Source organism: Gossypium raimondii, chromosome 1, assembly GCF_025698545.1.
Source record: "Gossypium raimondii isolate GPD5lz chromosome 1, ASM2569854v1, whole genome shotgun sequence".
NCBI classification, from domain to species: Eukaryota; Viridiplantae; Streptophyta; class Magnoliopsida; order Malvales; family Malvaceae; genus Gossypium; species Gossypium raimondii.
The window spans coordinates 5,358,683-5,371,365 of NC_068565.1; the positions used below are offsets into that span (position 1 = coordinate 5,358,683).

General features: G+C 34.8%; 1 protein-coding gene and 1 long non-coding RNA gene across 2 annotated transcripts; both read left to right on the forward strand.

The window, feature by feature from the left end:
• The first annotated feature begins 1,789 nt into the window (after positions 1–1,789).
• LOC128034565 (protein DJ-1 homolog B-like) lies at positions 1,790–9,102 on the forward strand. The gene is made up of 4 exons (XM_052624146.1): positions 1,790–1,826; positions 2,289–2,419; positions 2,512–2,652; positions 8,808–9,102. Exons 1-4 carry the CDS (start codon positions 1,790–1,792, stop codon positions 9,012–9,014), a joined length of 516 nt encoding a protein of 171 aa, XP_052480106.1. The 3' UTR covers positions 9,015–9,102.
• Positions 6,535–7,354, forward strand: LOC128041187 (uncharacterized). The gene is made up of 2 exons (XR_008195852.1): positions 6,535–6,803; positions 7,097–7,354. It is a non-coding gene; the product is annotated as an uncharacterized LOC128041187 (long non-coding RNA).
• Positions 9,103–12,683: the final 3,581 nt, after the last annotated feature.

Genomic DNA, 12,683 nt, shown 5'->3' on the forward strand with positions numbered 1-12,683 from the left:
TTATCTAATCATCTAACCAAAAAACTATTATATTAACTAAAAATATATAATAAAAAAAACTTAGAATCACCAAATTGGGTATCCCTTCAACAAGCAACAACAAGAAATAAATGAATAGCTAAGTTTTGCATGCATGTAAATTTAGCCTGTTTTGGGTTATTGGACTTTAATTGACTTTATTTATCATAGTTTTTGGTGGGGTTTGGGTGAATAAGATACTTAGTTTACAAGAAACCCAAAGTGAAAAGAAGAAGGAAATAGATGCCACAAATTAAATTAAGTGATTGGCTAATGTTGAAGGTTTTACTTATTTCAGGTGAGCTACCCAAACCCATAAAGGTGATGTTGGTGGCCTGGCCTTACCCTATCTTCCCCACTTTTGACAGCTAAAAATAAAAATAAGGTAGTTGGGAGAAAACTAAAACAATTGGCTATATAAACTAATAAATTCCATTTTGGGGGGCTATGTTTTAATGGAACAACACAATTAATCCCAAGTTGGGTCATCCAATTTTAACTTATAGAACCCTAATCTTGATTTTTTTGAAGTTATGTTTATCAAACCAAGCTATCATTTTTTATGGTTTCCTTTGATTTAACGAAATAGTTTCTTAAATGTTTTTGGTTTAAAGATTATGCTTAACAGATGCGTTTGGGAAAGGTGGGCTTAATTTAATGTCCCACACAAAACCTGACCTTTTTAATTTTTTAGGAAAAAAAATTTAGTGTTACTGATGGATGTTTCGATAGTATTAATTGCTTAATATAAATATGTTGTTTAATAATATTAAATGCTGAATATCAAAATAATTTATATTTTTAATTTTAATTTTATTTTCGTCCTACTATTTCATATAAAATCATTTTTTGGACTCATCATCCTCGGCACTGAAAAAAAATTTGTTAAAATTCCAAAACACAAGTCATCCAATAAAAAAATTCGATTGAGTCTTAACTCGATTAATATGAGTATTGTTGTCAATATAGGAGGACATGTGTTTGAGTACACTGAAACACATTATCCTCCTATTTATGGGTTGGGGAGGGACTATGGGTAGTTCTAAGCATTGTGTCAAAAAAAAAGATATGACCATAATCTATAATGAGATTGTTCAACAAATTTTTTTATCGAGTTTCTCTTTTTTTCTATGTATTTTTTTTATTTCGTTGAAGCTAAATTATTTATAGATTTGAAATGTTATTATTATTATTTGGATTTAAACATAAAACATCTTTATTGAGTTGGTGTCACAAATCAATCAAATCCCAATTTAATTAGAAAAATTACTTTAATATCTTTTTGTTATTAAAAAAATCATTAAAAATATGCATATGATGAAATTTAAACTCATATCGATTGAGTTAGTAAAACTTTAAATTTATTACTCAACCAATAAATCATTGTTAAGTACATCTCAGTATTCTGAGTGGTGAATGGTGGATTTTCATTCTCCTCCAATACTCTGATAAGGACTCAAAAAGAGTTCCAATTCTTGATTCTAAAGAGTTTCAAGGACACAACGAATTTCTAGTTAGCGGAGTTGAGAAAGAACAGCGTAAAGATAGAGCTGACTTGCATCTGGCAATTTCTATAGTTCTATTTTCTTCTTTGATTCTGAAAATAACGGTTAAAGGCCAAGAAATGCAAGAACAGTTGCTTGCTAAGTTTAGCTGCTTTTCATCACTGTTGATCTTATTTGTAATCTAGTGTTGTACCCTCTAGATCCAGTTTTGCACTTCAAATTGTGCTTGATATTTCTGCTTTTGTTTTAACTTGATGTAAGGAATAATGGCAATTGTTTTGGTACCAGGACCACTGGACCAAGGTGGTTGTTTCTAAATCTAGCAGGCTTCTGTGAGGGTCGAGAATTTTGTTATAAATCAATAAATTGAAAATAGGCTGCCTGAATTTGATATGTCATTAGCCGCTAACTTGATCTTGTTACAGCCCTCCTTACTCCTATTTCTGCTTTCCCTCCCTTCGGTGAAACAAAAAAGCAAGTTATTATCATGTAATTACTAGATAATATGTAAGTTGATTTCTGCAAGAAGATAGTTATCTTTATTTCTAAATTTTCATTTCTTTCCTAAAATGATTCTATGCAGTCAGTTGGTAAGTTCATTCAGATACTGATTTTCAACGTCCAAGTATTCTGACATTTAAATTTGTCTTAGTACTATCACCCAAAATTTATGGTTCTTTTCTATGATAAAATTTGTGTTTGATTAAATTTTCAGGTTCTTGTACCAATTGCTGATGGCTCAGAAGAAATGGAAGCAGTTATGAGCAAAGGCAAATATTGTGGTGGCCTCTGTTGGAGACAATCTTGAAATTCTGGCTTCTAGGAAAGTTAAATTAGTGGCAGATCTGCTTCTTGATGAAGCTGCTAAACTTACATATGACCTTGTAGTCTTGCCAGTGTGTTGGAATTCTGTCATATTCCCTAGTCCTAATTCCTCCCAATTTTCTTTCTTTGTAATATATTTTAACTTGGTCTTTCCTATCTACAGGGAGGACTTGGTGGTGCCCAAGCATTTGCTAAATCTGATAAGCTGGTGAACTTGTTAAAAAAGCAAGCGGAATCAAACAAACCCTATGGAGCTATATGTGCCTCTCCAGCTTTGGTGTTGGGGCCTCATGGTTTACTCAAGGTTGTTGAAACAATTGAAAATTCATCGTATATTTACTGCACCAGTCTATTATACATTTATAGACTTAGTTATCAAACTAACTAACTCATACATAACTGATACTAACAACTTTGCTAACCACTCTGCTATTTGCTAACTAATTTACTTCTCAACACTCCCCCTCAAGTTGAGGGTTGATACATATCTTTAACCCCTAACTTGGATACTAAGTATTCATGTTGCTTTATGCTTAGAGCCTTTGTCATTAAATCCGCAAGCTGCTCAGTTGTCTTAATATGCTGCATCTGAATCGTTCCATCCTTGATTTTATCACGCACTAAATGACAGTCTATCTTTATATGCTTTGTCCGTTCATGGAAAACAGAGTTAGCTGCAATTTGCAGTGCTGCCTTACTATCCGACAAAATCAAAGCTTTATCAAACTGACTAGGATTCACTTCTCTCAACAGACCATTCAACCATACAACCTCTGCTACAACCACTACCATACTCCTATATTCAGCTTCTGCTGACGATCGAGAGACTGTGGTTTGTTTTTTTTGACTTCCATGAAACAAGAGAATCCCCAAGTTTAACACAAAAACCAGTCACTGACCTCCTTGACATAGGACATGAAGCCCAATCAGAGTCACAAAAAGCCATCAGCTGCGGCTTGCTTGCTGCAGACAAAAAAATACCTTGACTAGGTCTTCTCCTTATGTACCGTACACGAAAGGCAGCCTCCAAATGAGATTTCTTTGGTTTATGCATGAACTGACTTAGATGTTGAACTGCAAACATAATGTCTGGTCTTGTATTTGTCAGATATAGTAACCTTCCCAACAACCTTTGATACATCGAAACATCTGCAATTAAACCATCTTCTTCAATTTTTGTTTGTACAGACTCATCATATTCAACTGAAGTGAGTTTCTGATTCTGCTCAAGTGGTGTACATACTGACTTTGCTTCCCCTAATTCTAGATCAGCTATCAACTCTAAAGCATACTTCCTTTGATTCAATATAATCCCCTTGTTTGATCTCATCACTTCTATTCCTAGAAAAAACTTCAACACACCTAAATCTTTCATCTTAAATTTTTGATGTAGAATTTGTTTCAATTCATTTATCATATCAACACTACTGCCTGTAATTAACAGATCATCTACATAGATGAGTAAGATGACGATGTTACCTGTACTCCTTCTTGTGAACAAGGAATAATCATATTTACTTTGCTCATATCTTCCTCGTATTAAGGCCTCAGTAAGCTTTAAATTCCACTGTCGAGAAGCTTGTTTCAGACCATATAATGACTTACGCAGTCAACATACACGAGTCTCCCCCTGGCTGCAAAAACCATCCGGAAGTTCCATATAAACTTCTTCAGACAAGTCCCCTTGAAGAAAAGCATTGTAAACATCCATCTGAAAAATAGGCCAATCATGAATGGCTGCCAGACTAATCACAGTCCGAACTGTTACATGTTTAACAACAGGAGAAAAAGTTTCATGAAAATCGATTCCAGCCTTTTGATTATAACCTTTCCCAACAAGACGAGCTTTAAAACGCTCCACGGAACCATCAGCAGTATATTTAATTTTATACACCCATTTGCAGCCAATAGGGACAACACCAGCAGGTAAAGAAACAACTTCCCATGTACCATTAGCCTCCAAAACTTGAATCTCTTGTTGCATAGCATCAACCCACCGTGGATCCGAAATGGCCTCATTATAAGTGTGGGGTTCAACCAAGGAAGAAATATGAGCAGTAAACAAACGAGTATGAAGAGGCAAATGAGAAGAAGAATAGACATTGGCAATAGGAAACAAACCTGTAGCAGAAGATGTGAACGATTGACTAGAGCAGACATAATCTTGCATCCCAGTAGGCGGCTTGACAGACCTTGTAGTACGGCGTAATGAAATGCTAGTAGGTGTTGGAGGTAGAGAGGACGAAGAGGCTGGTATGCAAGGTGAAGAGGGATTAACAGGTATAGAAGATGAAGGTGAAATAGAGGTAACCGGTATAAAGGGTGAAGGAGATATAGAGGTAACAGGTATAGAAGGTGAAGCTACAGGCTCAAGTTGAAGAAAAACAGAAGACTCAGTATCAGGAAAAGGCAAAAAACGCATTGTAGGAAAAGTAAATGGGAATACTGTTTCATGAAAAACAACATCACGATTAACAAAAAAGGTTTTGGTTTCAAGATTAAACAATAAGTATCCCTTTTGTACAAGTGAATAACCCATAAACACTGAAGGAATAGCTTTAGAAGAAAACTTATCACGATAATTAGGAGTAGTGGCATATGCAAGACAACCAAAAACTTTTAAGCGAGAAAGATCAGGAGGCTTATTATACAAAAGTTCATATGGACATTTCCAGTTCAAAATAGGAGTAGGAAGACGGTTAATTAAAAAACAAGCAGTCAAAACACATTCGCCCCAAAATTTAGTAGGCACGTGAGACTGAAATTTTAACGACCTAGCCACTTCAAGTAAATGTCTATGTTTGCGTTCAGCAACTCCGTTTTGCTGAGGAGTGTGAACACAAGAACTTTGATGAATAACTCCAGACATAGTAAAAAACTCAGCACACTCATTTTTGAAGAATTCATACCCATTATCACTACGAACAATTTTTATAACAGTAGAGAACTGAGTTTTTATCAAAACAAAAAATTGTTTGAGATATAGAAGTGCATCACTCTTTGACTGTAACAAATAAACCCAAGTCATTCGTGTGTAATCATCAACAATCATTAAAAAGAACCTATGACCACTATGAGTAGACACTCGATAGGGTCCCCACAAATCTAAGTGAATAAGAAAAAAACAGCATTAACACGAGATTTATGAACAGGAAAAGGAAGCCTCGTTTGCTTAGCTAAAGGACAAACATAACATTTATGAATATTATCCACATTTGACTTTGTACAAAAAAAAATTAGGAACCTTATTTAGTCTTGAAACCGACGCATGACCAAGTCTAGTGTGCCAAAGAAAAGACGAGTCAGCTATAGCAACAGTAATAACAGAGGAAGGTGAAACCACAGAAGTCTGTCGAGACGAATCCAGGATGTAAAGACCACCTCGTGCTTTACCAATCCCCCTCATCTTGCCACTGGAGAGATCCTGTATCAAACAAAATTGGGGATAAAAAGAAACCACACAATTGAGATCAGTAGCAAGTTTTGAAATAGAAAGTAAATTGTAATGAAAGTTCGGAACACAAAGAACTCTCTTCAATAAAAGATTAGGCAAAATTGAACACACTCCAACATGAGTAACCGAAACAACAGAACCATTTGGAAGTCGAACACTCGGTGACCCGAATGCACATGCAACAGGAGATTCCAAGAAACGAAGATCTGATAGTATATGGTCAGTAGCTCCAGTATCTATAATCCATCTATTGCCAATATCAGGCATACCTGCTAAGCTGGCAGCAGCTTCAACCACAACAGGTTCCTTGTTTAACAGATGCAAAATCTGATTATACTGCTCCTGCGTAAAAACTGGCGCTTGCAAACCAGACCCAAGGGAACCTACCACTTCACTACTACAAACAGAGTCAGGAGCAGATACATTATTTACTACAGAATTATGCACTTCTTTTTTGTAAATTTGAAATCAGCAGGATAGCCAATCAACTTGTAACATGTCTCCCTCTTATGTCCTTTAACTTGCAATGATCACAAATGCCATTGAATCTCTTCTTTTGTACCATCTGGACTGAAGAGAAAGGGACCAAATCATCTCAGATAGTACTAGAACTATGATTCCTTTGCGATTCTTCTTGCATAAGCATCGAATGCGCAGATCTTCCCCATCAAACGGCGCCGTTTCATGCTTTAAATAAATAGAGAAAAAAAAGAAAAAAAACATTTCAGTTTCAGTTTTAAAAAAAAAACAGAGAGTCCCTCTAATCTCTCTCTCTCAGCCTTTCCAAATCCGGCCAACAAGGCCAATGCCATGCACCGCCGTGACCGCCTTGGACGGTGGCCGTCGCTGTGCATAGGGGCTACTTTAAGCCTCGTTTCAGATCCTGTACGAAGGTCACGTTTTTGGTTCGATGGCTGCGAAGAAAAAGCTTCCACCCCACCCTTATGAGTCGACTTCAGTGACGGAGAGGCCTCCGACGACATGACCGACGGGCGTTCCAAGTATTTCCTTTTGCTCCTCTTATTAATATGTTTTTTAAAAAAAAATAGATTTGTAAAAGATAAATAAAATGAATAAATGAATCGAAAGAAAAAGATGAAAAACAACAACCTTTTGGTTCTCTTTCAATTTTTATTTCTTTGATGTGCCTTTTTTACATAGAAAATCGAAGAAGCCCCAAAATATAAGCAGTGCTTGGGGCTTTTATAACCCGATTACAAACGCTTTAATCTCTTTTTTGTTTTTTTTTTTACATTGTTTTTTCTCTCTGCTGCGTGTTTATTGCTCTTTGCAGGTGGTGTCAGAGCATGCGGATGAGGCGATAGGCGAGCCGCGGCAGTGGCCAGGGGGCGTGCGGGGAGGCTGAGCGGCGCACAGGAGCAGAGGCTTGAAGACCTAGGTGCGGCGCACCTAGGTTTTTTCTTGGCTGAAATGCGTTTAGTTTTTTTGTGGGCTAGGGTTTGTTTTTGTTTTGGGCCATGGGCTAGATTTGGGCTTGGGTTGTAAGCCCGGTCAAATTTGGACATTTACAATAAGTTTGTTCATTGTCGAATACGCATGATTAACGCTTGGTAACGGACTCATCAACAAAATTTGGCTACGCACGCACTATACGAGTCATTCAAACCCATAAGAAATTGAAACAAATGCTGTTGTTCAACATGCTTAACATTCTGCTTAGATTGAGGACACCCACAAGCAAACGGAGGTACGAGGACATCATACTCATCCCAGAGTAATCTTAACTTGGTAAAGTAGGCAGAGATAGAAATAGTACCTTGAGAAGACGAGGTAATTTCACGATGCAAGAAATAAATTCTTGAACCATCGATTTTGTGAAACCTCTCACTAAGATCACTCCACACTGCTGCTGCACTGGACGCAAATACAATCCTTGCGGAGAGTTCTTTGCTGACCGTATTCAGAATCCAAGATAGCACAATCGCATTGCACCGCTCCCATTGATAACCCATTTCTTCCGGCCACATATCTTTGGAACAAGTTCCGTCCACAAATCCCAATTTGTTTTTTGCTAGTAATGCGATTTTCATCGTTCTACTCCAGACGTTGTAGTTCTCAACACCAAGCAACTGATGTGCTACCAACAAAGTGCCCGGAGAATCAGAAGGATGCAAGTAAAGCGGATGATTGAAATCGGTGATTGAATCGGAGATACTCATTGTCTTTGTTACCACGAACCAAAAAACAAGGAAATACAGACTGAAAATGCCCTAGATTAACAGCCCAATTTTGTTGAATCAAGCAGACTTGGGCAACAAATGCAGAGAAATCAAAGCAACAAGAATCGAACGCAGCAACCAAAAAAAATAATCACAGCCGCTGATTTAACAATTCATCGGAAATTTTGACACTTTCCGTACCTCTGATACCATGTTGAAACAATTGAAAATTCATCATATATTTACTGCAGCAGCCTGTTATACATTTATAGACTTAGTTATCAAACTAACTAACTCATACATAACTGATACTAACAACTTTGCTAACCACTCTGCTATTTGCTAACTAATTTACTTCTCAACAAAGGTATAATCTTGATCGAGTTTAACATTTTCATGTTTTCATTAAAAAATTTGCATGGAATTGTACTTGTTTGTCTTGTTCGTAAAATAAATGATCAACTTAATTAAAAGAACCATAATCTGCCTCTGGGGAAGTAGTCTCTGCGTCTCTGGAGGCTTTTGATTAAATAATTTCAACTACTATATACATTAGAACTTATCATTTGGCAATATGGTCACTACATCATACAAACTGTTTAGTTTGTATCATTTGCTTTTGCCTTTAAACTTTGAACTTTCACTATTGTGCTTGCACTTGCTTTTATTTTTTGATTACAAGTGACAAGTTTGTGTGTGTGGTTCCTGTAATTATATCTGTTTCAAACATTTCGATCTCGAGTGAAAAAAGAACAGCACTCAAAAGAAATTTTCTAGTATTTGATATTCCCGGATGGTTAACAGTCGTTTTGTGCTATGGTCCAGGGGAAAAAGGCCACAGCTTACCCTGCAATGTGCGACAAGCTATCAGATCAAAGTCATATTCACAACAGAGTAGTGGTGGATGGCAACCTCATTACAAGCAGGGGCCCTGGAACTTCCATGGAGTTTGCACTAGGAACCGTGGAGAAGTTTTTCGGACGCCCGAAAGCCTTAGAGCTAGCAAAAGCACTGCTTGTTGTACGCCAGTAGATGAACTAGTATGAGTGTTTGGTCCTGCCCATATTACCGTATAGCCTGCTATGAGACGATATATGAGACTATAGAAGGTGAGTTTGAATTCACTCTGCGGTTTTATGTACGATAAGTTTGTTCCTTGTCGATAAATAAATGAGTGTTGGAACAAGCTGAGCAACATGAACAGTTGAACACCTTTGGTTCATCTGTGATGGCATCCTTTGTCAAATAATAGTGGTTTTAATTCCTGAAGCCTTCATGGGTGGAATATTTTGTATTCGGCAATTTATTTCTGATTTCCAAGAAGTTGCCATTTGAAGCATTTTATATTACAATCTCAACTAGAGTCCATAACAAATTTTATCTAAATAAAATTTTACTACTGTAAAATATTGTTCTTTTCTATTTTTGCAAATATAAACCATGCCAATCGTGCTTCATTTGCCTAGGCGTGGGGATATCAAAATTGGATATTCAATAATAATAAGAGATAAATCCTATCTATACATGAATTATAGTTCAATGTGTAATTTTATACAAGAAATTTTGATTTGATCCAATTCTTATAAATTATTAACAAGATTGTTGATATAACATCATTTTATGTTTATATATTATATTTATTTAATATAAAGAATTTATTTCTTTAAATATGTATGATAAAATCAAAATTAAAGTTTCAAGTATACATTTGAACTACAATTAGTGTTTCACGTGTATAATTGCATCAAATTAAAGTTCATGTATACAATTGTACATTAAATCAAAATTTATGTATAATTTTAAGATTTGTCACTAATAATAATAATAATAATAATAATAATAATAATAATAATCTTCTAACTACTTGAATCTGATGTAATTTGAAATGGTTTATGCCGAAACCATTTTTTTTTGTAAAAGGAGTCGACTTGGATTTTGAAAAACGAAAACAAATATGGGAGTCGCCACCAATCCTTTTTGATGAGGTGTGATCGGATCACCTTGTAATTGATTGTTTCAATAAAATGTTTTGATTTACTAAAACAACGATTTTGGTCTACGAAATTCCAGAAAACGGACTCGGGAGTCGGTTACGTACGAGGAAGGATTGGCACCCTAGTAACGCCCAAAATTGGTACCTAATTGATTGATTAATGCCTTAATGTCGAAAGTCAAAAATTTGAAAGGAAATTTAAAATACGATCCCTTTTTTATTAATGTTATTTAAAAAATGCTTGAATAAATCGAAACAAATATTAAAGATCCTCTCGTCTCGAGATAGCAAAACATCACATCCCGTACGTTAGGACACGACACATTGAACCTTTGAGAATGGGCTTGCCTTTATTTTTTTTTATTGAAAAAAAACTTTGGTATTTTAAAAATTAAAAGAATATTTAGCTATTTGGGCTTAACGCGAAAATTGAAACCCCGTAAATTAAGTTACATTTTTCTGAATATCCAAAATGCAAAATATTACCTTTTCTTTTTTAGAAACTTTGGGTAAAGTTAACGTAGCATTTAAACCACATATAATGCAATAAAATATTATAAACAATGATGTAATTACGACTGTTTTACCCAAATAACCCAAAAAAATATTATATTTACAAAAATAACCCAAGTTTAAAACAATCACCAAAATAACCTAAAATGAACAAGATCCACTCTTTTTTGCACCAATGATTGGCTAATCATTGTGTCGACTTAAAAATTATTTTTGGGTTACGGCTGTCAATGGCGGCACCAAAGACACAAGACAAATTTTTTATTTTTTTGTGTCGAATCGGATAAAAAATACGAAAAAATTAAAAAATTTTTTGGTGCTGGCCTATCAATGGTCGCACCAGATTACAAGACAAAGAAAAAAAATTTTCGTGTCGAATCGATAAAAAATACGAAAAAATTTAAAATTTTTTTTTCTTTATATGTGTATTGGGTGTTGGCCATTGACAGTGCCAAAGACCCAAATTTTTTATTTTTTCGTATTTTTTATCGATTCGACACGAAAAATAAAATAAATTTTTTTCTTTATCATAGATCGGTGCCGACCATTGATGTGCCAAAGACCCAAATTTTTTTAAATTTTTTCGTATTTTTTATCGATTCGACACGAAAAAAATAATTTTTTTTCTTTTATCTTGTATCTTGGGTGCCGCCATTGATAAAGTTAAAGACCCAAAAAAATTTTTAAAATTTTTTCGTATTTTTATATGATTCGACACGAAAAAAATAAAATTTTTTTTGTATTGTATCTTGAGTCTTGGGTGCCGCCATTGATGTGCCGGCACCCAAAATTTTTTTTTTTTTTTTTTCAGATATCCGTATTTCAAGATTACACAATTTTAAAAAAATACATGGGTTCCGGCCATTGATGTGCCGTAACCCAAAATTTTTTTTTTTTAAGTCTGACACAATGATTAGCCAATCATTGGTGCAAAAAAAGAGTGGGTACTGTTCATTTTAGGTTATTTTGGTGATTGTTTTAAACTTGGGTTATTTTTGTAAATATAATATTTTTTAGGTTATTTGGGTAAAACAGCCTGTAATTACAAAGATGAATTTAATACCAATAAACCAGTCGCGATAAATAAACCAATAAAACAATAAAACGGGAAATGTATATATATATATAAATATAACATGAGAATGTTTACAAATGAATGAAACAAACGAAAAATAATAAGATGATAAAATGCGTATTTAAAGAATTGCGAATAGGGTATATTTTAAAGTGTGGAAAGTTAAAAATTTAATGCTGAATAAATGACTAGACAAATGGATAAATAACTAATTAAATAAAATAGAATAAAATAAATGAAATAAATTTAAAGAGTCGAAATTTAGATAATAATAATAAAAAACGCAAGTATAAAAGTATTTAATTGGTAACCAAATAAAATTTCGGGGTAAGCATTCGAAATAACAAAAATGGAATAACGGGCCAATTCGTAACACGCTGAAAATACCAGGGAGCAAAAGGGAAAATGTCCCAGACTCTTTGTGCGCAGCATTTCAATAGAGGATTAAAATGAAACAAAAATAAAATTACGGGGAAAAATAAAAAATAAAAAAACTGGATTGCAAACTAATTAAAAAGCGGAAAGGGAAATTAGACCCTTCCGCAAAAACACGTGGATCCTGAGATTGGAGCGGGTCGTATATCGGACCAAAGCCAAAATGACGCCATTTTGGTGCATGGAGCACCGGCCCAAAACGACGCCGTTTCGTAAGGCCTATTTAACTCAAACAATTAAAAAAAAACCTTATTTTTGCACTTCTCAAAAAAAAAAAACAAAACTTTCTATCCAAGACCCTCTCCCCTCTTCCAGAAACCGGCCATCCTCTAGCGAACCGCTACCGCGTCGGCCACCGGTCGCTGGCGATTGCACTGCCGTCCACGATGGCCGAAAGGCCAAAAGTCACTTTTTTCTTGGTGAAATCAAAGAGAAAGGGGTAAGTTTTTTTTTTCTTTTTTGTTATATATTTGTAGTTTTTTTTTCTTTTTTGTTATATATTTGTTATATATATGTGTATATAGTTTTTAACAAAACGAAAGTACAAAAAATTTAAAATAAAAAGAACAGTTTCAAAAACCTAAAAAAAATAACCTTTGCACGACTTCTCCTTCGATTCGTTTTCTTTTTATGCTCGAATATGTTTTTTATTTTGATTCCCCTCTAAAATATTACATTGGTATGT

What these genes read in the sequence shown, in the direction of transcription:
- LOC128034565 (XM_052624146.1), top strand. Translation starts at nt 1,790, where the DNA reads ATGGCAATTGTTTTGGTACCAGGACCACTGGACCAAG. An exon ending in ATGACCTTGTAGTCTTGCCA is followed by an intron (nt 2,420 to 2,511) that starts GTGTGTTGGAAT and finishes TCCTATCTACAG; the next exon opens with GGAGGACTTGGTGGTGCCCA. An exon ending in GGCCTCATGGTTTACTCAAG is followed by an intron (nt 2,653 to 8,807) that starts GTTGTTGAAACA and finishes GCTATGGTCCAG; the next exon opens with GGGAAAAAGGCCACAGCTTA.